Here is a 26,938-nt window from a genome sequence, read left to right on the forward strand (position 1 = left end):
CAGCTGTAGCACTTCAGTGTGGACACTACCCACCCCACAGGAGGGGCTCTCCCGTTGGCCACCTCCCCAAGGGGCAGTAGCTACGTCCCCAGAAGAATTCTTCCATCCATCTAGTGCTGTCTACGCTGGGGGTTAGGTTGGCTAAACGACCTAAGGGCGGGGGGGCAATGTGTGGTTTTTCACACCCTTGAGTGAAGTCGTTAAACCAATTTAATTTTCTAGTGTAGACCAGGCCTAAATCAAAGCCTCTGGGTAATGCCAATGCTAAACAATAATAGATTTGAGAGACCAGGTGAGGGAGGTAATATGTTTTATTGGACCAGCTTCTGCTGGTGAGAGAGATGAGCCACACGGAGCTCATCTTCAGGTCTGGGAAACCAACTCAGAACATCACAGCTAAATACAAGGTGCTAAAGAATCGGTTCCACCCTGTATTTAGCTGTGATGCTGGAAGTGCCTTTCCCAGCTCTGCAGAAGAGCTCAGTGTAGCTCGAAAGCTTGTCTCTGTCACAGAAGTTGGTCCAATAAAAGATATTCTTTCTAATCTCCTGGGGCCGACAGGGCTGCCATGCCTATTGCTGTGTTGGCAATTTCAGGCCTTCATAAATGATGAGCTTGGCTTAACAATCAGGAGATTCTAAAACTAGTAACTGCTGCGGTTGGTCTCCCTGGCCTTGTGGCTTGTCAGGCCTCGGGATTCATGTTTTCTGGCTTTTCTCCCCACCCACAAGGTCTAGAAACCGACGTGCTTCCCCTGAGAGCCCAGATTTTCACCCCGTCACTGGACTCCAGGAGCTGAGGCTTTGGGAGGCGTGCCAGGGGCGCAGAGATCAGACACAGGGGCAGGGGCAGGGGAAGCCCGACAGGAGCGGAGGCAAGGGGCAGCAGCGCAGACACCTGCGGGACAGAGGGAGGCCGCACAGCCCCAGGGTGCCATTGCCAATAATCGCTGCATAAAGGAGACACTGTCTCTTTAAATGGTAACTCCGAGAAGAGCGGCGGTCGGCCCACCCCACAAACACGGAGCGGACAGAAACCAATGCGCCTGCGCGAAAGGACGGGTGGCCTCTCGCTGTAAGAGTGCGCAGGCGCCAAACTGATCCTCGCGCCTCCCTTTGGACGGCTGTGCGCATGCGTCTGTTGCTGCACATGCGGGTGGGGGAGGGCAAAGGCGCCGGGGGCCTGTGGGCGCGCGTGCGCAGCAGCGCTTGGACGCGGCCCGGGATGTCCGGCCGGGTGAAGCGGGAGCGGGAGCGGGAGGCCCGGGCGCCCCCGCGGAGCTCGGGCCGGGTGAGGCGGGAGCCGGCGGCGTCGCGCGGCTCCTCCCGAGGGAAGCGCGAGGCGGAGCCCGAGCGGGTCCGGGTGAAGCGCGAGCCCGAGGACGGGCCGCCCCGGGCCAAGCGGGAGCGCGAGGCCGAGGCCGAGGAGGAGCCGGAGCCGGAGCCGGCAGGTGGCGGCGGGTCCTTGAGCCGGGGCTGGGGGCGGGGGTCCCGGGGCCGGCGGGTCCTTGAGCCGGGGCTGGGGGCGGGGGTCCCCGGGCCGGCGGGGGTCCCCGGGCCGGGGCGGGGGTCCCGGGGCCGGCGGGGGGGGCGGGGGTCCCCGGGCCGGGGCTGGGGGCGGGGGTCCCCGGGCTGGGGGCGGGGGTCCCCGGGCCGGGGCTGGGGGGGCGGGGGTCCCCGGGCTGGGGGCGGGGGTCCCCGGGCCGGCGGGGGGGGCTGGGGGCGGCGGGTCCCCGGGCCGGGGCTGGGGGCGGGGGTCCCCGGGCCGGGGCGGGGGGGGCGGGGGTCCCCGGGCCGGCGGGGGGGGCGTCCCCTGGGGGGTTAGGGGAGCTCTGCGGTGGAGAATGGGGATGGGTCAGCGCTGGGCACCCCCAGCCCATGCTCTCGCCTCGCTGGCTTCGCAGCCCCGACGCCCCGGGGCCAGAGCGCTCTGCTGGAGCCGCGTCTGGCTGGGCCCTCGGACCCCAGCTGCCGAAGTCGCTTTGGCGGGGGTTGTCCGAGCTGGGTTCTGTTCTAGCCCTTGCCAGATCCGCTGACCAAACTCGGATCCCTTCCCCAACGTGGTGCCTTTGCGTCCCTGTGGTTGAGGTGGGGTTGGTGATGCTAACCTGGCTTTGCCCTCCCCAAGTGCGAAGTTCTGAGCATTGCGGATAGAAGGTTTGATTTTTAGGAGGAAATGCTTTCACCCAGGTGAGGAACAAGGGGGAAGAGGTCGTTTCTCAAGCTAGTTATCCCAGTTCAGGTTCTTTAGTCAGTGTAACTGGTGCTCTCGGGTAGGCAGCCCTTGCAGAGTATGGAGTGCTGGTGTCATGCTCCCAGCAGCCTGCATGGGTTATTTTCTCCTGAGGAAATGCTATGTGGTTTTGGGGTTTCTCCCTTGCTTTTCAGTGGCAGGTACCACTTCAGGAAAACTGTTAATTTCCTTAGACCTGGGAGTGATGCTTGAGTTGTTTCTAATCCATTTGTGTGGGTCTTTGTTCCAGTGAGATATGGCCGATTTGACCCCGAGGACCGGCGCAGCAGACACTGCCCATACCTGGACACTATTAACAGGTCAGTATAGAGACAAAGCAAACACTTGTAACACAGGGCATGGCAGAGTACTGGCCTAGTACAGTGGTTCTCAGCTTTTCCAGACTCCTGGTACCCCTTTCAGCAGTCTGATTTGTCTTGCATATTCCAACTTCACCTCACTTAAAAACTGCTTGCTTACAAAATCAGGCATAAAAATACAGAAGTGTCACGGCCCACTAATACTGAAAAATTGCTGACTTTCTCATGTTTAAATCAATTGTAATATAAATATTGTATTTACTTTACAAACAAGTCATTGTCTGTTTGAAAAAAGAAAAGGAGGACTTGTGGCACCTTAGAGACTAACCAATTTATTTGAGCATAAGCTTTTGTGAGCTATAGCTCACTTCATTGGATGCATTCAGTGGAAAATACAGTTTGAAATTTTAGTTTGTACTGACTTCGCTAGTGCTTTTTATGTAGCCTGTTGTAAAACTAGAAAAATATCGAAATGAGTTGATGCACCCCCTGGAAGACCTCTACGTACCCACTGGCCTAGCTCTTGGTTAGTACTAGATACATAAATGTCTGTGAATGTATTAGGCCCTATCTAGTGCCTACAAAGAACCACAACTGTTTCTGGAATAGCGGTATCTGCTCAAGATTGGAATAGTAGCTGTTGCTATAGGGCAGGAGTGAGCTGCATCCGCAAAGGTTTAATAATGCCAGCAGGAGGAGCAGGACTGGAATAGCAAGGGATGATGCATGTCAGGATTGAGATGCAGTTCTGATTTTTAAAATGATATGAGATCTTAGTTCCTGTGAGAGCCCAGAACCGGGAGGAAGGGGCTCTCTCATATTTGAGGTACTGTCACGTGCAGCATGGTACCAAGCAGCCTTCCAGTACTGTAGTGTGGGTCACACGTGATAATTTTTCTATTGTGCATGGTTCTCTTGAGTTCTGTCAGATTCATGAGAATGTAGGATTGGAGGGGACCATTGGGTAGGCAATATTTGTCTGACTGTTTCAGGGTAGCTCTGCTAACTTGCTATTAACCTGCCGTTTCAGGAGTGTTCTGGACTTTGACTTTGAGAAGCTGTGCTCCATCTCACTCTCGCATATAAACGTCTATGCTTGCCTGGTGTGTGGGAAATACTTCCAGGGTGAGTTCACTGCTGTGCTGTATACCTGCCTCTGCAGCAAACAGAAGCACTGAATGGGGGTGTTACCCCGGCTATTTGAACACTTCGGGGTTCACTTAAAGAGAAGGACATTTCATTTGTTTTAAGTGGGAATTGTCTTTTGCCTTTTCCTGTGGGCCCTGAAATTCTAAAGCTATTTTACCTTCAAATCACTGTCAGAACGTGGCAGATCCTGTTCTTAACCATTGCTGTGGCTTGTGCAGGGGATATAGTACATGTGAGTGGCTGGAGGTCAGTTCTGCATGGATTTATTGCTCGTCTAAACACGTGTTTAGGTGCTGTTCTATGGTTCCTTCTTTTCAAAGTCCCCTTGAAATCAACATGGCCAGTGGCTTATTTCATTTTACTGAAGCCATGTGCTGTTTATAAGAAAATAGTGTGGTAAGTAACTGAATGTGGGGAAACTAATTGTCAGTGTTGCAACAAGGCTCCCATTTTAACATTGGCAGGAATCCTCTGACTGGATCCCAGGGTTTTTGTAGCTAAATCCCACCCTGCCTTTATGGAAATTTACCTCCTGAGCATGTGTAGCTGTTTCAACATTTATTTTCCTTCAAAATACCCCCCCAAAAATTGCAGTTACACCTGGGAATAGGCCTCAGGTGGGTTAGATGTTCAGCAAAAGTGTCTAAAACCGGAGGATTCTAATGTATTCCCCCTGAATAAAATTAACAATGAGGGTGGGGTGTGGAGGTCTCTGGGATTCTCTTTTTGGATTGTAAACTTGTTTTACTTGATCTGTAAAGCACCATGTGCACCCGTGATACGATACAACCATATCCCCACCATCCTCTGTCACCTCTCTGCTTGAGGAAGGCTATGTATTGCTTTCCCAGAGTTCACTCTTGCCTTTGAGAGTCTGTGATTTCCTCCACTTGTTCCTGTTTCTAGAGGGCTGAGCAATCTTCCTCTAGCGCACAGCCAACCTCTCTCTAGGGAGGGAATGAACTGAGGTGAGGTGTCGGTAGCAATGCAGCATGCTGCACCTCTGTAGTGGAGATATCATTAAAACAATTGCTGCAGTCCATGCTGCTGCTCAGCACTTGCAGAAGGCAACATTTTTCTCTTAATAGTTCACGTAGTTTCCTGAACATACGCCAGTGAAGGACAAAACCAAATACCGCTCAAGGTATAGAGAGCAAACCCTGGAAATTCTGTTTGTCCAGCTCATCAGTTTCCTTTGCAGTGAAGTTTAAGCCATTGGACATCTAGTCCGTGCTGTCCCTTTGGCTTCTGTTGCTGCGCTCCATGTTCCTGACCTGCCTTTTTTGTCCCTTCCACAGGCCGTGGGTTGAAGTCTCATGCTTACATTCACAGCGTACAGTTCAGCCATCACGTCTTTCTGAACCTCCACACGCTCAAGTTCTACTGTCTGCCAGACAACTATGAGATCATTGACTCCTCGCTGGAGGACATCACTGTACGTTGCCTTCTGGAGTTTTGCTGTCAGTAGTGCACAGGCAGAGGGGAAGGGAGGAAGGTGACTCCCTCCTCTCACATTGGCGGGCATAAGAATGTGCTCTTCGAGGATACAGTTCAGTTTGTACCTGCATGGGCACACTGCCTGTTGTACTGTGTGGTTCAGATATGCACCTGCCCATTGATTTCCATGGGGACAGGATAGACTTGGTCAGACCAGAAGAGCTGGTGGAATTGCTCCTGTAACTCACTGTGTGTTTGGGGTAGAAGGGCCTGAATTAGATGGTTGCTTGTGATGCTGTATGCAGAGTACGGGCTGGATACATGTGTCCCCAGGCCCAGGAATTTTTGCAGTAGAAAGGAGCAGTCTGCCAAAGGCATCAGCAGGATATTGTGGGAATTAGGGGCAGAGCTGTTATGAATGAAGCATTATCGGAAGAGGAAGGATGGGGCAGTGGCTAAGGCATTATCCAGAGACTCAGGTTCAATTCCTGCCTCAGACTCGTGTATGACTTGGTCAGTCATTGAATCTCTCTGTGCCTTGGTCCCCGTCTGTAGCTTAACCTAGCCCTGGTCCTTCGCTTTCACGCAGCACTGCTGTTGATCCCTGTCAAACCCCTTCACCTCCTCTGCAATTTTTTGTAGATGTCCATGTTTCTGCGGCTGGTCTGGAGCTGTCTCTGCACAGCCTCTTTGCCCCACAGGCCCAGGAGATTCAATACCTCCTGCCTGCTGCAGGAAGGAGTGTGTCTAGAGTGTGTAGCCAGTTTGGTCAGTCGGACAGCTGCACACAACAAGGGGGAATTGCGAGGTGTGCTCGCCAAGCCAGACAGTCGGGGAAAAGCATTTTGAAAATAGGTGGGGTGTTTTAATTGGGGTGTGGCTCCCGGTTTCCGTGACTTTTGATACGGTCTCCCACAGTATTCTAACCAGCATGTTAAAGTAGTATGGGCTGGATGAATGGACTATAAGGTGGATAGAAAGCTGGCTAGATCGTCGGGTAGTGATCAATGGCTCCATGTCCAATTGGCAGCCGGTATCAAGCGGTGTGCTCCAAGGGTCGGTCCTGGGGCCGGTTTTGTTCAGTATCTTCATTAATGATCTGGAGGATGGTGTGGATTGCACCCTCAGCAAGTTTGCAGATGACACTAAACTGGGAGGAGTGGTAGATCTGCTGGAGCGTAGGGATAGGATACAGAGGGACCTAGACAAATTAGAGGATTGGGCGAAAAGAAATCTGATGAGGTTCAACAAGGACAAGTGCAGAGTCCTGCACTTAGGATGGAAGAATCCAATGCACTGCTACAGACTAGGGACCAAGTGGCTGGGCAACAGTTCTGCAGAAAAAGACCTAGGGGTTACAGTGGACGAGAAGCTGGATATGAGTCAACAGTGTGCCCTTGTTGCCAAGAAGGCTAATGGCATTTTGGGCTGCATAAGTAGGGGCATTGGCAGCAGATTGAGGGACGTGATCATTCCCCTCTATTTGGCATTGGTGAGGCCTCATCTGAAGTACTGTGTCCAGTTTTGGGCCCCAAACGACATGAAGGATGTGGAAACATTGGAAAGAGTCCAGCGGAGGGCAACAAAAATGGGGGCTGGAGCACATGACTTATGAGGAGAGGCTGAGGGAACTGGGATTATTTAGTCTGCAGAAGAAAAGAATGAGGAGGGATTTGATAGCTGCTTTCAACTACCTGAAAGGGGGTTCCAAAGAGGATGGATCTACACTGTTCTCAGTGGTACCAGATTGCAGAACGAGGAGTAATGGTCTCAAGTTGCAGTGGGGGAGGTTTAGGTTGGATGTTAGAAAAAACTTTTTCACTGGGTGGGTGGTGAAACACTGGAATGGGTTACCTAGGGAGGTGGTGGAATCTCCTTCCTTAGAGGTTTTTAAGATCAGGCTTGACAAAACCCTGGGTGGGATGACTTATTTGGGGATTGGTCCTGCTTTGAGCAGGGGGTTGGACTAGATGACCTCCTGAGGTCCCTTCCAACCCTGATATTCTATGATTCTAGACTACTGGGCAGTGAAGTTCACAATTGTGACTAGAGCAGTCACTTGTCAGGTGTTGCAGGATAGCTGCTGGAGGACTGTAGGGGTTGACCTAGATTGCACAATGTGTACACTTGTACTGTTTCAGCCTCTGTAGGTTGACCATGGCTCAACACCATTCGAGGAGGTGGTTTTACTGCATCGCTGTAACAGTGCGATTACATTGTTGGGAGACAAATCTGAATGTAGACATTTACATAAATAGGTCAATGCAAGGTGGCTTACATTGTTATAACTATAGTCATTAGGTATTTAACCTTTCATGTCTGAAGATGCTGACCATCCTAATTGTCCAGTGTGATCTGCCCCATGAGTCCCTAGGCCTTTCAGTGTTGGGTATGTGTCTTTTCATGCCAGGGTACTGGTGATGTTCTAGGGGCACTTTGAGCTTACAGATGTCTTTACTTCAGTTACAGGGAGGACTTTGCATTCTTCACACTGAATTTTAAAAATACAGATTTTCTCACTCTGTTTATTTCCCTTTTTGCATTTTCCTTGCTTGGCCAGAGCAAATTAATGGAATCTGTTCCACTTCCATTTATCATCAGTTTCCCTTTAGACACTGCTGCCCTAATGTTTGTGCTGTAAATGCTTTTGGGCATGTATATTATTTAAAACTGTTTCCAGTGAAATTTAAAAGACAGGAGGAAACTCATGTTGGTCTTACATTTTGTTAAAACCTTATTTTTTCAAAATCTTAATTCTGATCACTTAGAATTGGGTGCCCCTTTCAAGTGATAAATTAGTTGGAATAAACCTGTCCTGGAAATATCACCCAGTAATAAATATGGAACATGGTGCTGGAAGTCAGATCCCAGGAGCTGATGTAAAGAAGCTCTTAATTCTAAAGATGACTGGCTTACTACCTTTCTTTTTCAGTATGTGTTGAAGCCCACTTTCACCAAGCAGCAAATTGCCAATTTGGACAAACAAGCCAAACTTTCGCGGGCATATGATGGCACCACTTACCTGCCTGGCATTGTGGGGCTGAACAACATCAAGGCCAATGACTATGCCAATGCAGTACTCCAGGTACAATAGCTGTCGTCCTGCAATCTGTGGGGAGAAGCATAAAGAGTGGGCAAACTATGTGCATTCCCCCCCGCCCCAGAGGTTCTACATTTCACACCCACCCTCCCTCGGGATGAGTGGAATGATGTGTCCACTTTTCTTGGCTCAAGATGGACTCCTGATTGCATGCTGAGATTTGTACTCTCTTTGGCCTGTGCCTCTGTGGTCAAAAGGAGTGTCTGCAGCTTGCTCCATTGTAAGCCAGTTGGACTCTTTATCTAGGTTGGCCAAAAACTGGGTCTCTTAGATTTAAAACCTTTGTTTAGTTAAAAGAAAAGGAGTACTTGTGGCACCTTAGAGACTAACCAATTTATTTGAGCATGAGCTTTCGTGAGCTACAGCTCACTTCATCTGATCTGATGAAGTGAGCTGTAGCTCACGAAAGCTCATGCTCAAATAAATTGGTTAGTCTCTAAGGTGCCACAAGTACTCCTTTTCTTTTTGCGAATACAGACTAACACGGCTGTTCCTCTGAAACCTTTGTTTAGTTAATTGCTGGGGAATTCCCACGTGCAAAGCTAACTTAATGTGGGCCACATCAGTGTCTGAGTGGGAGAGCATTGTACAAATGTGTCTGCTGGCATGGTGCCATGCTTTTGAGAACAATTGTGGGGCTTTTCTTCCCTTTTAATTTAACTGTATCGTAAGTACTGAAATAATAAATTATTCCTACAACAAAATATGGCAAAAAAGATATTATCTATATACGTTCTCCAAAGTTACCATTGATCTAGATCTCTGTATATAGAGCCAAAATATTAAATTATCTTGCATGAGAATTTGAATCTCTGCAGATTTTCTCTGCCCCTTATCCTCATGTCCTGTGGGAGTACAAGGGAATCCTTCACCTGAAGCATGTTTCTACAGGAAGCACAATCCGTTTATCGGCTTGTACTTAATCAGTCTTCATTGGCTTGGAATCAAATCAGGCTAGAGGTTTGGAGAGCTCTGGACCTTCTGTCTGTGGGCGTGCTGGGCTGAGTGATCGCTTTGCCACTGACCTTTGAATGTGTGTGCCCAGGCCCTGTCTAACGTCCCACCTCTGCGGAACTACTTCCTGGAGGAGGAGAACTACAGGAACATCAAGCGCCCACCAGGGGACATCATGTTCCTGCTCGTCCAGAGGTTTGGAGAGTTGATGAGGAAGCTGTGGAACCCCCGAAATTTCAAGGCTCACGTCTCTCCCCATGAAATGCTGCAGGCCGTGGTCCTGTGCAGTAAGAAGACCTTCCAGATTACCAAGCAAGGTGAGACCAAGGGGAGATCTTTAGCACGCTCTTTTCCTTCAGCCATGCAGCAGAGCCCTAAAACATGGTTGCCTGGAGCAGTGGTTTGCACACTGGGAGGGTGGGTTGCACTGGGAAGGGGATTTCATGCATTATCTGCAGTGTGACACTGCAGAGGGTAAAGCAGAGCTCACACTCATGCTAGTCTGAGGTCCTGGGTGATACGTGTTTGTCCCTGGGCCAGGATCAGAACAATGCTAGATCAACGGACCTGCGATGGATGAGAGACCCGAATTCTTGCAAAACTGCAGAGCTGAAAATGAATGCTTTTTACCACTTGCAATCTGCTCTTCCTGCCTTGTATAAAGCATTCGTTCCTAGCCCTCAAGGTCTGTGAAGCAATGGACTTCAAATCACATCTTGATTTTTCTCTTTGGATTTCCTCCACTTGGATTCTAATGTGATTCTCTCCTGAGTATGAAATGGACATTCTGTGCTGTCTGAATGCTGAGAGCAGCCAGCTCTGTGACCCTCCCAGCCCCAACTGTGCCAGGATATATATGTGTACTGCAGTAGCACCTAAGTCATGGACCAGTCCTCCTTCATCTGAAGTGCTGTACAGACATAGAACAAAAAGGTGGTCCCTGCCCACAAAGGCCTTACAGATAAGTTTGGGACAGGAGACAGCAGGTGGGGACAGACAGACAGGGAAGCATGAGGAAACAGTGAGCTAATACAGACCAGCATGATGGGCCGTGGCTGTGGCATGCCAGGTTCCTTATGGAGCAGCAGTATGAGGTTGAACTGGCAGAGCATTAAACACTTTTCATTGTGATTGCCGTCATGAGGTGCCAGATAACAGGATACAGGGAAAGAAAAGGAGGACTTGTGGCACCTTAGAGACTAACCAATTTATTTGAGCATAAGTGAGCTGTAGCTCACGAAAGCTTATGCTCAAATAAATTGGTTAGTCTCTAAGGTGCCACAAGTACTCCTTTTCTTTTTGCGAATACAGACTAACACAGCTGTTACTCTGAAACCCGTCAGGATACGGGGAAAGGAGTTTAACTCACTGTCTCTGTGTAAACTCCTTCAGTGTTGGTTTTCTCTATTGCTTTGTTGCCCTGACTCATTTTCCTCAGTGTCTTCCTGTCTTCAGGTGATGGCGTTGACTTCCTCTCCTGGTTTCTAAATGCCTTGCACTCTGCTCTTGGTGGGACAAAGAAGAAGAAAAAGAGTAAGTTGGGGAAATGATGGTGTTTCTGCAACTGCTGCTTCTTTAACCAGATGTTAAATCATGTTTGGCCTAGCATGTGCTGATGTGGATTCTCTGGAGAATAGGTGTCCACGAAGTTAACAATTTTACTTTGCTTGTTAAAAAAGAAAAACCAAAAATAAATCTCTCAGCTAAGGCCTCCCCCCCAGATTCCATCCTAAGATACTTGGTTTGTTTCAGAGGCAAGTGAGTTTCCTGTGCGCTCCTAATGCTTGTTTCAAACAGCAGCCACAGTGTAAAAGGAGAAGAGATATTGGCATGTATTCACAAGTTAGTTGGAATATTTACAATTGTAAAGAGTCCGAAACGAACCAGGCTTTCAAAAATAAGATGACCACTTTGAAGTAACTAAATCCAGATAAAAAAATCTCATCTGTGGTAACTAAGTGGGGTTTCTAGCACATCCTCTTTCCTCCGACTTTGTATTCAACCCTCCCTCCACCCCCCAAACCCCTGCACCAGCCCACACAAAACTCCTACCAGAGCAAAGACTTCCTCAGCTTGGCCCTTTTGTCTCAACTCTCCAAGTTAGGATTCTTCCCACTTCAGATGGAGCTGCTGAGCTCTTAACCCTGGTTAAACCATCTCTTCCCCATACAGATTCCAACTGAAGATGCTGGCTTCTTTACTTCAGATTCCTAAAGTAATCTTGGTGATTTCAGCAGTGCAGCCAGCGGCTCACTCCCTGGCACCTGTCTGTTAGCCACACGTTCCCTCAGCATTCTCTTCTCTAATCGTTCAGTGCAGTGTAACAGTCAAGGCAAGAAACCCATGACAAGAAAACCACGTCCAGCAATCTGTTTCCTGTGCAGCTCTTGTACATTTCACACGTTCCTCTGAACGTGCTGTTTCTGCATGTGCTGGTCTCAGGAGCTTTCTGTCTTGGGAATTTGCACTGCCCCAGCAACTGGGATGCATCACAACTGGCTTTCAGACCAGAGCCTTCTCTTCAGAGCTCTACTTGATCACTTGTAACGGTTTTTTGCTCTGTGTGTGTGTGTGTTTTCACAGCCATTGTGACCGACGTGTTCCAAGGCTCCATGCGGATCTTTACCAAAAAGCTTCCACACCCTGACCTGGTGAGTTAACTTGGTCCTGACCTCTCTGGGTTTGTGCCCATCCTTCACAGAAGGAAGGTCCAGGAGCAGCGGATCCCATGGTTGCATTGGGGGGCGTGCCACACATGCACTCCCCAGCAGGCCTGTTGCTGTACAGTTCCTGGGCGTTACTGCTTGTGACTGGGGGCCAGCTATTGTCACTCAATTAGGGTGAACTGCAAAGAATGGGGCAGATAATCCCCATAAAGCTGGTGGATATTCATGAATCTAAGTATTGGAAGCCAGCATAAAACAGCTGCCTTATTACCTTACTTGTTACTCGAAGTCCAAACAACACAGTTCCCTTAATGTGATCTGACTAATCTAATCGCCTTTTATGATGAGATTACTGGTTCTGTGGATGAAGGGAAAGCAGTGGATGTATTGTTTCTTGACTTTAGCAAAGCTTTTGACACGGTCTCCCACAGTATTCTTGTCAGCAAGTTAAGGAAGTATGGGCTGGATGAATGCACTATAAGGTGGGTAGAAAGCTGGCTAGATTGTCGGGCTCAACGGGTAGTGATCAATGGCTCCATGTCTAGTTGGCAGCCGGTATCAAGTGGAGTGCCCCAAGGGTCGGTCCTGGGGCCGGTTTTGTTCAATGTCTTCATAAATGATCTGGAGGATGGTGTGGATTGCACTCTTAGCAAATTTGCGGATGATACTAAACTGGGAGGAGTGGTAGATACGCTGGAGGGGAGGGATAGGATACAGAAGGACCTAGACAAATTGGAGGATTGGGCCAAAAGAAATCTGATGAGGTTCAATAAGGATAAGTGCGGGGTCCTGCACTTAGGACGGAAGAACCCAATGCACAGCTACAGACTAGGGACCGAATGGCTAGGCAGCAGTTCTGCGGAAAAGGACCTAGGGGTGACAGTGGACGAGAAGCTGGATATGAGTCAGCAGTGTGCCCTTGTTGCCAAGAAGGCCAATGGCATTTTGGGATGTATAAGTAGGGGCATAGCGAGCAGATCGAGGGACGTGATCGTTCCCCTCTATTCGACATTGGTGAGGCCTCATCTGGAGTACTGTGTCCAGTTTTGGGCCCCACACCACAAGAAGGATGTGGATAAATTGGAGAGAGTCCAGCGAAGGGCAACAAAAATGATTAGGGGTCTGGAACACATGAGTTATGAGGAGAGGCTGAGGGAGCTGGGATTGTTTAGCCTGCAGAAGAGAAGAATGAGGGGGGATTTGATAGCTGCTTTCAACTACCTGAAAGGGGGTTCCAAAGAGGATGGCTCTAGACTGTTCTCAATGGTAGCAGATGACAGAACGAGGAGTAATGGTCTCAAGTTGCAGTGGGGGAGGTTTAGATTGGATATTAGGAAAAACTTTTTCACTAAGAGGGTGGTGAAACACTGGAATGGGTTCCCTAGGGAGGTGGTAGAATCTCCTTCCTTAGAGGTTTTTAAGGTCAGGCTTGACAAAGCCCTGGCTGGGATGATTTAACTGGGAATTGGTCCTGCTTCGAGCAGGGGGTTGGACTAGATGACCTTCTGGGGTCCCTTCCAACCCTGATATTCTATGATTCTATGATCCAGCCTCAGGCCTCCATCCAGGCACCTACATAAAATATGATGAAAATTTCTGTAAATCTTATTTCATCATATAAAAGAAAAGGTTCTACCAATCCCAAAGGATTGGACGCATTACCTCCCGGGTTATTAAATGTTTCAGATCTTACCCAAATACACACTATAGCCAATTCTTATTAACTAAACTAAAATTTATTAAAAAACAAGAGAGAATGGTTAAAAGATCAATATACATACAGACATGAGCTCAATTCACTGAGGTGCAGATTCATAGCAGAGATGATGAGCTTTGTAGTTGCACAGATTTCTTTCAGAAATAATTCATAGGTTATAGTCCAATGTCCAAATATCATATTCAGGGGGTACCAGCATAACTGGGACCTCAGTCTTGCGATTCAACCTTTCCTAATGAAACCTAAGCAGATCTGAGATGACAGAATCAGGACCCAAGGATCTTTTATATAATTTCATGTCTTTTGACAAGTTGGAGTTCAAAAGGTAATTAGCATGACTTTGAAGGAGGTCCATCACCGGTACTTAACTATAGAATTAACATAAGGCCATTTGCTTTTTCCTCCACCATTCACAGATTGCAAAAAGAAAAGGAGTACTTGTGGCACCTTAGAGACTAACCAATTTATTTGAGTATGAGCTTTCGTGAGCTACAGCTCACTTCATCAGATGTATACCGTGGAAACTGCTGTAGCTCATGAAAGCTCATGCTCAAATAAATTGGTTAGTCTCTAAGGTGCCACAAGTACTCCTTTTCTTTTTGCGAATACAGACTAACACGGCTGTTCCTCTGAAACCATTCACAGATTATTTGCTATACATTTCAAAGAGAGATGAATACAGAGATATCCCGTGTTTACAGTTCATTTAAATGCTAGGATGTTCTTTCCATCTCTGAATTATCAGAATACAGCAGAGATAGGGACTGTTGGTTACATTGTCAACCCTACTCATACATATGTAAATACACAGAAACACAAACATTCTCTCCCCACATGTCTTTTGACGGTTATTTATTTTGCAGGATGTTTAACCCTTTCTAGCCATGCATGCTATAGGAAATTCTAGTGGAGGCTGCAGAGGCACTTAGAGGAGCTACAGAGAAAGCAGATCACCTCCCCCAACCCTGTTATCCTTGTGTCTGCATTGCCCATTGCAGAGCCAATGAAAGAGATGTCCAGCAATGAAGGTTTGCTATCCAAGACTGTCGTAATACAGGATCAGGGCGGACCTGTCTAGTCTGCGACCCTTTCCTTGTACCCAGTTCTACTGGGATGGGAGCATAGATGATCTGAAGTTGCTTAGAGACACTAGAGAGGCAGGGTGGGTGAGGTCTTATCTTCTATTGGACCAACTTCTGTTAGTGAAAGAGACAACCTTTCAAGCTTACACAGAGCTCTTCAGGGCTGGGAAAGGTACTCTGTGTCGCAGCTAAATACAAGGTGGAACCGGTTGTTTAGCATAAGGAGTAATGAGTGTGGTAAGAGACCATTCAAGGTGAAATGTGCAGTCATAAAACCTGCAGTCATAAGACAAAAAAGGGGGATTAGAGGGTTATCGATTGTTGTAATTAGCCAGAAATCCAGTGTCTTTATCAAGTCCATGATTTTTAGTATTTAGCAAAGTTATGAATGTAGGCTCCCCGACTCGTCGTTTGAAGGTGCTGTGCAGGTTTCCTTTGAGGATTCGGACTGAGAGGTCAGATAGGGAGTGATCGCTTTGTGAAAAGTGTTTGCTCATGAGTGATAGTGTTTTTGTCTTTTATCACTTTTCTGTGTGAGTTCACTGGAGAGCGCAATGATTTCACTGGTTTCACTCACGCAGTTGTTGGGCATTTAGTGCACTGGCTGAGGTACTCCACATGTTGTGACAGGCATGTGTAGGACCCATGGATCTTGAGTGGTGTGTTGTGGGGAGTACTGATCATCATAGCAGTGGAGATATGTCTGCAAGTTTTGCATCTGTTCTAGCAGGGTCTGGTGCTGCTTTGGTTAATGGGGCCTGGTCTGTGGGGAGTTTGTTTCTGATGATGACCTTGGCAAGATTGGGGGGTTGTATGAAGGCCAGAAGAGAGGTCTGTGAAAGTAAGTGTGGTGATCTTGTATGTAGTTGTGTGTGAGGCTACATTGTTGAAGCTGATGCTGGAAGCTTTCCAGGGTGAGTTTAATGGATGGGTAATGGTGGTTGTAGTTGTGTGGAAATTTGAGGGGGTTCAGATCGTCTGTCCAGAGGATGAAAATATCAGAGATGTATCTCAGGAATATCGCTGGTTTCATGGTGCATTTGTTCAGAAATTCTTCCTCAACGTGGTCCATGAAGAGGCTGGCATGCTCAGGAGCTGTCCTAGTACCCATGGCTGTTCCCATGGTCTTTGGACAAATTGTTGCTGATGTAAAGTTGTTATGGGTGAGGGTGAAAGGGGTGAGTTGTTGTCCATTGTAGATAGTGGAGGTGGGCCGTGATGCTGTCATTGGGAGCAGTGGTGGTGTATAAGGAGGTGACATCCATGGTGGTAAGAGTGGCATTCTGAGGGAAGTGGTTACTGTTGCAGAGTTCCTAGAAGAAGTTGGTTGTGTCCAGGAGGAAGCTGGCCCTTTGCATGTTGAGTGGTTTGAGGATGGTTTCTATGAGTCCTGATATCCCTTCAGTCAGAGTGCTGTGGCCAGATACGATGGGTTTGCCTGGGTTCCCTTGCTTGTGTGTATCTTGGGAAGCAGGTAGAAGGTCCCGCGGGAGGGTTCAAGGGGGATGAGATTGAAGAGTTTCTCTTGGAGTTGTTTGGGGAAGGATTTGATAGTATCCTTCAATTCCTGACTGAACTGTGGCGTGGGGTCTTCTTTGAGTTCTTTATAGCAGGTGGTGGTGGAGAGTTGCTTGTCCTCATTAACATAATTGTCATGGTGGAGGACTGTGATGGCATTCCCTTTGTCTGTTGGTCTGGTCGCTATCTGGAGGCTGGGTTTCAGAGACTGTATAGCTGGTCGAGTGATAGTCAGTGGTGGATGTGATGTTTAAGGATTTCACAAAAAGAAAAGGAGTACTTGTGGCACCTTAGAGACTAACCAATTTATTTGAGCATGAGCTTTCATGAGCTACAGCTCACTTCATCAGATGTTCATCTGATGAAGTGAGCTGTAGCTCACAAAAGCTCATGCTCAAATAAATTGGTTAGTCTCTAAGGTGCCACAAGTACTCCTTTTCTTTTTGTGAATACAGACTAACACGGCTGTTACTCTGAAACCTGTCATTATGCAAGGATTTCACAGTGAACTTCCTAAAGCAATCAATGTAATGATCAAGTGTGTGGTTTCATCTGTTCTGGGGTGTCCAGTCAGATGGTTATTTTTGTGTATGACTGTCAGTGGGGACCTAGTAATTGTGGGTGGTGGTGGTGTGGAAGAATTCTTTGAGATGGAGTCGGCGAAAGAATTCTTTTAGCTGTCCACATGTTAGTATGGTGTCTGGTTCCGTTGGGGGGCACAAGTTCAGTCCCTTGGAGAGTTGGGGGTTAGTCTTGATAAATTGATGACGATGGGGTTGTCGCGTTGTGTCCACTTGGGTCTTGGTTCTATGGTTTCTCCCAGAGATGGTGTTCTGTGGCTTGTGGAGTTGTGGTTGGTTCTGCTTTCTGTTTTGGATGGCTGTCCTTGTGGGTTTTGATTGTTGTTTTGGGTTTCTTGCATAATCTCTAGGTAGGTTCCAGATTTTTTTTTCCCCCCTTCCAGTATGTGGGAGTGTGTGGTGATTCCTGGTTTGAGGTAGCCCCTTCTGGAGTACGTAAGGTGCCAGAGAGAGTTCCCCAGTTTTTCTGAAGTCCTTCTACAGAGTTGGTCAACATATTTGGAGTTTTGTGTAGGGGCCAGAGGGTAACAGATGGTGAGCCCTCTGGGAATGATTTGCTCAGCTATTAAGTTTTGCTTTCTTTTTCTTCTTCTTGTGGACTTTCCATGTCCATTTGGGGGACACTACACAGTATTGCCACTAGATGGTGCCAAAACTTAATGCATCTGTCCTAGACTAGCCTCACATACAGTATTGTCCATTCAAGGGTACAGGAGGCACTTTCATTCCTCAGCGGTGCTGGAAACTTTTACATTACAAATATGGTATGTTCTATTCGGAATGGAGCGACATTATTATTTATTTGTATTGCAGTGGCTTTCAGAGGCCCCCAGCTGAGATCAGGCCCCCATTGTGCTGGGCACTTCATAGACACATAGTAAGACAATCCCTGCTCCTTAAAAGCTTATGGTCTAAATAGACAAGAGAGATGCAGTTTTTCTCTCTTCAGTGCTACAAACCGTGAGGTTCCATTCACAGTTCTGACCCCTGCATCCCCTGAAAAAACTACCATGGAGTCTGATTGTATAACAGGCCAACTTCTCAGGGGAAACATTGGGCCACAAGCCAAAACTAAAAGCTGCGGCTACAGATCTCTGCTTCAGAGCAAGCTGTGCAGCCTGCAGGAGTCACTGCAGGACTGCTGGAGTGGGAGGGGGGTAGGCCCTTCTGAGACACGTCACTTGAATTTGCTATTCAATTAGAAGAGACCATGAGCCGTCTATGGCAGCTGGTCTTGGTTTGGTGCATGTGTAGATTAACTCTGTGGTTCGATTTCTGGTGTCTGTTTCAGATCATAGGTTTCCTTACGCTGGGGAAATAGCAGTAGCTGCAAACGCTGTAGAAAAACAGTTCACAGATGGAGCTGGCTGATATGAGATGAACACTTGATGCTGTGTAGCGGACCTGGTTTTGTGCTGGGGCTGGTGGTGCAAAGATGTCCCAGTCCTGCACCTGCTGCAGAGCTAGGGGTCAAAGCTGGAGTTATTCTAGTGAAATTGGTTCAGTTCCAAAGCTCCCCCTCACCAAGGCCCTCATCCTACCGGAAAGTCATGCAGGCAAAGCCTTGTGGGTTTCCTTGCAGGATCAGGGCTGATGTCCTCATATAATGTAGCAGGGATAGTCTTTTCTTAATGATAGGTTTCAGAGTAACAGCCGTGTTAGTCTGTATTCGCAAAAAGAAAAGGAGGACTTGTGGCATCTTAGAGACTAACCAATTTATTTGAGCATAAGCTTTCGTGAGCTACAGCTCACTTCATCGGATGCATGGCTGCTGAAGATTGGAATGGAAGGCGATGCAGGTTGGGGCTGGGGTGGCAGTGGATCCTTAGAGGGAACTTACACTATGGCTAGCTGTAGGTAGTGCACACTGTATTAACTCTGGGCTCCACAGAATCATAGAATATCAGGGTTGGAAGGGACCTCAGGAGGTCATCTAGTCCAACCCCCTGCTCAAAGCAGGACCAGTCCCCAACTAATCATCCCAGCCAGGGCTTTGTCAAGCCTGACCTTAAAAATATCTAAGGAAGGAGATTCCACCACCTCCCTAGGTAACGCATTCCAGTGCTTCACCACCCTCCTAGTGAAAAAGTTTTTCCTAACATCCAACCTAAACCTCCCCCACTGCAACTTGAGATCATTACTCCTTGTTCTGTCATCAGCTACCACTGAGAACAGTCTAGATCCATCTTCTTTGGAACCCCCTTTCAGGTAGTTGAAAGCAACTATCAAATCCCCCCTCATTCTTCTTTTCCGCAGACTAAACAATCCCAGTTCCCTCAGCCTCTCCTCATAACTCATGTGTTCCAGTCCCCTAATCATTTTTGTTGCCCTCCGCTGGACTCTTTCCAATGTTTCCACATCCTTCTTGTTGTGTGGGGCCCAAAACTTGACACACTACTCCAGATGAGGCCTCACCAATGTCTCACCGTCTCCCAAAATGTATGGGTTAGGTCTGTCTGTCCCACAGTGCTTTGCTGTGCTAACCCAGGTGGTTGTGTCCCTGCCTCCCCTCAGCCAGCAGAGGAGAAGGAGCAGCTGCTGCAAAATGACGAGTACCAGGAGACAATGGTGGAATCCACCTTCATGTACCTGACCCTCGACCTCCCCACTGCTCCGCTGTACAAGGATGAGAAGGAGCAGCTGATCATCCCCCAGGTTCCGCTCTTCAACATCCTGGCCAAGTTCAACGGCATCACTGAGAAGGTAACTCCGCCCCTTCCCTGACTCTCCTGCACTGCTGCCCTCCTGCGTCTAGAGGCACACTTCCCTGCTGCCTGTCCCTATTAGACGCTTCTGCTCTGCAGTGCAGCTTGTGTTTGGGGGGCAGCAACAAATGTGCTAAGGCGCCTGGCAGATCTAAGGCAGCATTGTTGGTGCTGGTAGCGTGGAGTGAGGGCTGGTGTGCTCTCCTATCCGTGTGGTACCTCTGCCCTGGCCATGTGTGGGTCTCTGGTTGCTGAGGGTTGTGTGTCTCTGTTCTTGCTCCAGGAGTATAAAACCTACAAGGAGAATTTCCTCAAGCGTTTCCAGCTGACCAAGCTGCCTCCCTACCTCATCTTCTGCATCAAGAGGTTCACCAAGAACAACTTCTTTGTGGAGAAGAACCCCACTATCGTCAACTTCCCCATCACGTAAGTACCAGCTGGGGGGGGCTGCAGCTCCGTCTGTGCTTTCTATAGAAAACCCCTGGCTCTGGGAGCTGCGGCACTCACTCTGAGAACAGAGTTCGTCTGCAGGGGATGAGCCCCAATGCAGCCCGTCTCCAGGTGGCAGCAGATGGGCGTTGGCGCCTGAATGGTGCTGCCAGGAGCTGGTGCAGATTACACCCTTGTGGGATATATTGGTTGGTTGCTCCCTGATCCTCTAAGGATTCCCTCCAGGCGTTGGTTAGCAGCTAGGCCTGTTTGGCTAGAAACATATTACTTACATGGACACTCGACCCTGGCAAACAGCCCTGTTTAGCAAACACTCACTCTGTACAGGCCATGCAGGCGTGCTGATACCAAGCACTGAGTTGTGATGGAAGGAGTGGCTTGTGGGTGAGCACAGGACTTGGACTCTGGAGACCTGAGATCAGTTCCCGGTTCTGCCACAAACTCCCTGTGTGACCCTGGGCAAATGCCTTCCTTTGCTGTGCCTCAGTTTCCTCTTCTGTAAAATGGGTGATCCTTCCCTGCCTCCTAGGGGTCTGTTGAGGATGACCTCAGCACTGTCTGGGGGGGGACTGTAGATACAGACACCAATGGAGCTCAGCCGTGTGAGGTCTTGTTTGGGCCCCTCTTGGCTGCAGTCCCACGTGCAGTCGGCTATTCTGCACCTGGAGCTTGTAGGCCGGCGTGTTGTGCGTCCATGTGGAGCTGACCTTTATACAGCCTCCGGAGTGGAACTCCCTGTTTGAATGGGTGCTAGGGCAGGGGTGGCACAACGCATCCAGTTATGACTAATGGGGAACATGGCGTTTGGCTACTGCCCTTTTCTGGTGGCCAGAAAAGTCGTCTTTCTCTTTTGCTTTGAGTATTAAAAATGATCTGTGCAGCTTCCAACTGAACTGTGCAGACTGGTCTTGGCCAGAGCATATCCTCCCTCCTTGTTCTAGAGCAGTGCTGGGTTTTCTTCTGTGTGCTGGTGATCCAGCCTTGCATGGCAACAGAAGGGACAGGCTCGGCAATAAGTGACTCCATGAGGAAAGCTGGGTGCTTTGTTCTGATTTACATGAATGTGGGGCTGACAGCTTGGTGACTGCAATCTCAGGTAGCTAAGGAGCTGGCCCCCGGGGCATCAGCATGCAATGTACAGGGGCACACTGGAACTCCCTGCCTTTTCAGGGCCTAGTGCAGCTTGCCCCTTGCACTCACAATGCTGCTGTTCCTCCTGCTGCAGGAACGTGGATCTCCGGGAGTACCTGTCTGAGGAGGTGCAGGCCGTGCACAAGAACACCACCTATGACCTTATCGCCAACATCGTGCATGATGGGAAACCCACCGAGGGCTCCTACAGAATTCACGTGCTGCATCACGTGCGTGACCGAAGGGGTGGGGTTCAGTGTCTGCTGGACACTGTGGGGGCTGGAGTAGCATGCACAGCTCCCCTCGTCCCTGCTAGCCCAGTGGCTTGCAGTGTTCCCTTGGGGTGTGACTGCTCCAGTCTCTGGGGGATTTAGCCCACGCAGAGGATGGCTGACACTAACTCGCTGCCTAAGGCTGATCTCTCGCAGCTGTTGTAGCCGGGAGGTGAGGAGCTCTCCCCAGTTCGTTCTCCAGCCTGCACAGCAGCCGAGGGCAGCACTTAGGGCTTGCCCCAGCAACTCTGCTCCCTGAATAGCCCCACAACTGACCTCAGGTAGCAGCTGGCCATAACCTGCTCCCCCAGTCCAGACGCATCTTGCTGCGATGTGCTGGGAAAGCAGTTTGCCCGCCCCTGGGCTTCTGTGCTTGTTGCTTGGTGCCAATATGGATGATTGCTCGGGTAGCTGGGGATGAACTTCCTAGTGCATGCTTTGCTCTGTTGCTATGGCGAGGCTCAAAGCAAGAGGCTGGGCAGAGTGGATCTCTGGCACCATGCTGGAGCCTGGTGGGTCAGAACTAGCGCCATGGTAAGACCTGCTGTCACAACTCTCCTCACCCCTTTTGCAATGGCTTTTGGCAGGGCACGGGCAAGTGGTATGAGCTGCAAGACTTACAGGTGACCGATATCCTGCCCCAGATGATAACGCTCTCAGAGGCCTATATCCAGGTAAGTGCACTGTTCCCTTCAGCGCCGGGCTGTCTATTCCACTGCATGGGGTGACTCGTTCTACATCTGAGGGAATATACAAATCCCTGGTGACCTGACCAGGTGAGCTCTGCTGGCTTTCCTGCTGTCCCAGGTCTCTGCACAGCACAGCAGATGTGAGTTGCTTTTGCAGAGCTATTTAAAGCAAACTTGCTTTGCCGCAGCTGCTCTAGCATGGTGCGCAGGCTGAGGCCCTCGGGGAAGGAAGTGGTGGTCCCTGTGTGAGAAGGAGGGCTGTGTGTGTGATGAGTCATTCAGCGCCTATGGTAAGTGCTGACCCCGTGGTGCAATGATGGGACATGGGGGAGGCGTTGTTGTCACACCTGTGCTGGTGGTCATGTTCCTGTTCCTCTCATGCAGCATGCCCGTGATGTGGACAGTGCTGTTGCACTCTGGGATGCGGCGGCAGCCCATGGGCTCTGGTCAGCAAGTCAGTAATGACTTAATGGGATAAATGATGTGGTAGAACAAAGGTGTGGGGATGATAAACTTCTCAGGCAGGCAGCATTTGAGTCCCTGCACACAGAGGGGCCTACAGCAGCCTTGTGTGTCCTGAGGCAGGGAGTGGCAGCCTGAATTTAGCAAGTGGAACTCAAAGTAATACTTAGTAATACTTAGTAATACAAAGTAATACTTAGTAATACTTCTCATCTGTACAGCCCAAAGGGTGGCTGGATTGCCCAGTGGTCAGGTCACTAGCCTGGGGCTAAGGAGAGCCAAGTTCAATTCCTGGCTCTATCACAAACTCACAAGAATGGCCAGACTGGGTCAGACCCATGGTCCATCTAGCCTAGTGTCCTGTCTTCTGACAGTGGCCAGTGCTAGGTGCTTCAGAGGGAATGAATAGAAAAGGGCAATTATTGAATGATCCATTCCCATCATCCAGTCCCAGCTTCTGGCAGTAAAAGGCTTAGGGAGTTGCGTCCCTGACCATCTTCGCTAATAGCTGTTGATGGACCTATCACCCAGGAACTGATCTAATTCTCTTTTGAACCCAGTTATATTTCTTTTGGCCTTCACAACATCCCCTGGTAACAAATTCCACAGGCTGACTGTGCGTTGTGTGAGGAAGTACTTCCATTCTTTGTTTTAAACCTGCTGCCCCCTTAGGGTGACCCCTGGTTCTTGTGTTAGGAGGAGGAGTAAATAACACTCCCCTAGTCACTCTCTCCACACCCATCATGATTTATAGACCTCTATCGCATTGCCCCCTTAGTCGCCTCTTCTAAGCTGAACAGTCCCACTCTTTTTAGTCTCTCCTCGTATGGAAGCTGTTCCACACCCCTCATCGTTTTTGTTGCCCTTCCCTGTGTGTTTTCTAATGCCAGTGTACCATTTTTGAGATGAAGCAACCAGAACTGCACGCAGTATTCAAGGTGTGGACACACCGTGGCTGAATATAGTGACGTAATATTTTCTCTCTTCTTATCTTTCCCTTTCCTAATGGATCCTAACAGGCTCTTAAGATTTTTGACTGCTGCTGCACATTGAGCAGATGTTTTCAGAAAACTGTCCATGATGACGCCAAGATCTTTCTTGAGTGGTAACAGCTAATTTAGACCCCGCAGTTTTTTACATATAGTTGGGATTATGTTTCCAAGGTGCATTACTTTGCATTTATCAACATTGAATTTCATCTGCCATTTTGTTGCCCGGTCACGCAGTTTTGTGAGATTTTTTTTATAGCTCTTTGCAGTCACCCTTGGTCTTAACTGTCTTGAGTAATTCTGCAAATTTTGCCATCTCACTGTTCACCCCCTTTTCCAGATAATTTATTAATATGTTGAACAGCACACGTCCCAGTACGTATACTTGGGGAACCCTGCAATTTACCTCGCTCCATCGTGAAAACTGACCATTGTTTTCTGTCTTTTAACCAGTTAGTGACCCATGAGAGAACCTTCCCGCTTATCCCACGACTACTTACTTTTCTTAAGAGCCTTTGGTGAAGGACCTTGTCAAAGGCTTTTTGAAAGTCCAGATATACACCCTTGTCCACGTGCTTGTTGACTCCCTCAAAGAATTCTAACAGATTGGTGAGGCATGATTTCCCTTTATAAAAGCCATGTTGACTCTTCCCCCAACATACTGTGTTTGATCAGACTCGAGATATTCTGTTGTTTACTATCGTTTCAGCCAATTTGCCTGGTACTGAGGTCAGGCTTACTGGGCTGTAATTGCCAGGATCGCCTCTGGAACGTTTTCTTAAAAATAGGTGTCACAGGAGCTAACCTCCAGGCATCTGGTCCAGAGGCTGATTTAACCGATAGGTCACAGACCACAGTTAGTAGTTCTGCAGTTTCACATTTGAGTTCCTTCAGAACTCTGGGGTGATACCATCTGGTCTCGGTGTTTTTTTTTTATTGTTCTCAATTTGGTCAAAAACCTCCTCTGCTGACACCTCTTGGACAGTTCCTCAGATTTGTCACCTAAAAAGAATGGCTCATGTTGGGATCTCGCTGCATATTCTCTGCAGTGAAGACCCATGTAAAGCATTCATTTAGCTTCTCCGTAGTGGCCATGTCTTCCTTGAGTGTTCCTCTAGCACCTCGATTGTCCAGTGGCCCCACTGACTCTTAGGCAGGCTCTCTGCTTTTGATGTACTTTAAACATTTTTGCTGTTTGTGTCTCCTTAGCTAGTTGCTCTTCAAATTTTTTCTTGGCCTGCCTTATACTTTTACACTTGACTTTCCAGAGTTTATGCTCCTTTGTATTTTGCTTAGTAGGATTTAACTTTCAATTTTTAAAGTACCCTTTTTGCCTGCATCCTTTTACTCTGCTATTTAGCCCTGGTGGCATTATTTTGGTCCTCTTATTTATTTTATTTGAGGGTATACATTTAGTTTGGCCCTCTATTGTGGTGTTTTAAATAGTCTCCATGCAGCTCACAGGCATTTCACCCTTGTGACTGTTCCTTTTCATTTCTGTTTAACTAGCTTCCTCATTTTTGTGTGGTTCCCCTTTTGAAGTTAAATACTACTGTGATGGGTTTTGTTGGCATTTTTCCCCCTGCAAGGAAGTTAAATTTATGGTCTCTATTATCGTGTGTTCAGCTAGATTCGCCTCTTGGACCAGATTCTGTGCTCCATTTAAGACTAAATCAAGCATTACCTCTCCCCTTGTGGGTTCCAGGATTAGCTGCTCCAAAAAGCAGTCATTTATGGTGTTTGGAAACTTTATCTCTGCATCCTGTCCTGAGGTGACATGGACCCAGTCAATACGGGGATAGTTGAAATCCCCCATTATTGCGTTTTCTGCTTTTGTAGCCTCTCTAATCTCCCTGAACGTTTCCCAGTCATCACCACCATCCTGGTCAGGTGGTCGGTAGTATGTCCCAACTGTTATACATGCATTGTTTAAGCGTGGAATTTCTGTCCCTAGAGATTGTATGGCACAGCTTGATTCATTTCAGATGTTTACTTTATTTGCCTCTATGCAGTGCCATCCCCCCACTAGCGTGACCTACTCTGTCATTCCTAGATATTCTGAACCCTGCTTTTACCACTTCCCGTTGATGGTTCTCATTCCATCCTTTTTCCACGATGCCTGTTATAGCGATACCCTCATTCAGGCCTGGCACTTCAGTTCACCCATTTTAGAATTTAGACGTGTAGCATTTGTATAGAAGCACTTGTTCATTTTGTCAATACTCAGCTGGTTGTGTTTAAATGGGACTCAGTAATGTGTGACTGTTCCTCGCTAGCTCCTGTCTGTGCTCTACCAACTCCCTTCCTATCCTCTCTACTAGGATATGGAGCTCTCCCTTCCCTAAGGGGGTGAATGTATTGAAGGGGGAAATCCCTGGGCAAGTTATTTGATGTTCTCAGTTCCCCATCTGCAGAGGGGCACTGCCTGGCCTTGTGGCGGTGAGAGGATATGTACCCTCTAGATTGTGAAGTGCTTGGATACTGTGGTGACGGGGCCCAGATAAGAACTGCAGGGGGGTTAGTGAGGGAGTATCCCCATTTTACAGAAGGGGAAACTGAGGCACAAGTGCCTTGCCCAAGGTCACTCGGAGTCAGCTTTAGTCAGTAGCAGAGCCTGGCTTTCCTGACTGCCGCCCTGTGCCTTTTCCACTCGGCCATGCTGCCTTCCTGAGCTCTGCTGAGGGCAGGAAATGAACCCCAAAGTGATGGGTTTCTTTTCTCTTTGCAGATCTGGAAGAGGCGGGATGAGGATGAGACCAACCAGCAGGGGGCGTGAGAGGAGAGCGGAGTGCCACAGTTGTTTTCCACCATCCTCTCCCGGGTTTCGGGGGAGAGACTGGGATGCTGCCTGCCACCCGCAGCTGGATGGTGCTTCTCATCCCTGGTCTAGCACAATCCACAGTACGTGCCAGCAGGACTCAGCCCGATCAGCTTCTCCACCAGCCTCTGAGGGCACAGTGGGATGGAGTCTTGCATCACCCAGTGCCCTTTTGCTGCTCAGCTGCTCTCTGGCTGCGCACAGGCCCCAGCAAACACTGGCCTGTGTTGCCCGTGGCAGAGGAAGCCGATCTCGGCTATCGCAGGCAGCTGTCTGTCTGGAAAACTCTTCAGGGAACCCAGGCTGTTCCCCTCATTTCATGTCTCACTGACGTCCCCATTCCAGCTGCACTGCCGCTGGCTGGTGGCTGGAGCAGACCGTGCCCCGGGCACAGTGACTAGCGAGGCCTGGAGCAGGAACGGCCCCTCTTCTACTTGCCAGTTCTGCTTCCTCATGTGCATTAAAGGAGTTCAGGCCTGTTTTTTATTTCCCTCGCCTGGCCTCATTGCTTCTGAAATCCCATCTGTTCCGTGCGCCTGCTTCTGTCTCCACTCAGGAGTTGCGGCCAAGCCCCTGTGCTGCCCCACAGCGGTGGGTGGGGCCAGGAGGAGTGTGGGATCTCACACACCCTGTCAGAGCGCTGCCATTGACTGCTGGAGTTTGGCA

At 48.8% G+C, this 26,938-nt stretch overlaps 1 protein-coding gene across 1 annotated transcript; it reads left to right on the forward strand.

The window, feature by feature from the left end:
• The first annotated feature begins 1,116 nt into the window (after nucleotides 1-1,116).
• On the forward strand, nucleotides 1,117-26,758 carry USP39 (ubiquitin specific peptidase 39). The gene is made up of 13 exons (XM_048829553.2): nucleotides 1,117-1,450; nucleotides 2,483-2,552; nucleotides 3,583-3,677; nucleotides 5,000-5,136; nucleotides 8,071-8,223; nucleotides 9,284-9,509; nucleotides 10,648-10,725; nucleotides 11,776-11,843; nucleotides 19,271-19,459; nucleotides 19,745-19,887; nucleotides 21,137-21,272; nucleotides 21,902-21,988; nucleotides 26,183-26,758. Exons 1-13 carry the CDS (start codon nucleotides 1,132-1,134, stop codon nucleotides 26,228-26,230), a joined length of 1,749 nt encoding a protein of 582 aa, XP_048685510.2. The 5' UTR covers nucleotides 1,117-1,131; the 3' UTR covers nucleotides 26,231-26,758.
• The last annotated feature ends 180 nt before the right edge of the window (nucleotides 26,759-26,938 follow it).

This window comes from Caretta caretta, chromosome 26 (genome assembly GCF_965140235.1).
Source record: "Caretta caretta isolate rCarCar2 chromosome 26, rCarCar1.hap1, whole genome shotgun sequence".
Classification (NCBI taxonomy): domain Eukaryota; kingdom Metazoa; phylum Chordata; order Testudines; family Cheloniidae; genus Caretta; species Caretta caretta.

Coding starts and splice junctions, on each gene's coding strand:
- USP39 (XM_048829553.2), top strand. CDS start 1,132: ATGCGTCTGTTGCTGCACATGCGGGTGGGGGAGGGCAAAGGCGCCGGG. Junction 10,726..11,775: donor GACAAAGAAGAAGAAAAAGA/GTAAGTTGGGGA, acceptor GTGTTTTCACAG/CCATTGTGACCGACGTGTTC. Junction 21,989..26,182: donor TCTCAGAGGCCTATATCCAG/GTAAGTGCACTG, acceptor TTCTCTTTGCAG/ATCTGGAAGAGGCGGGATGA.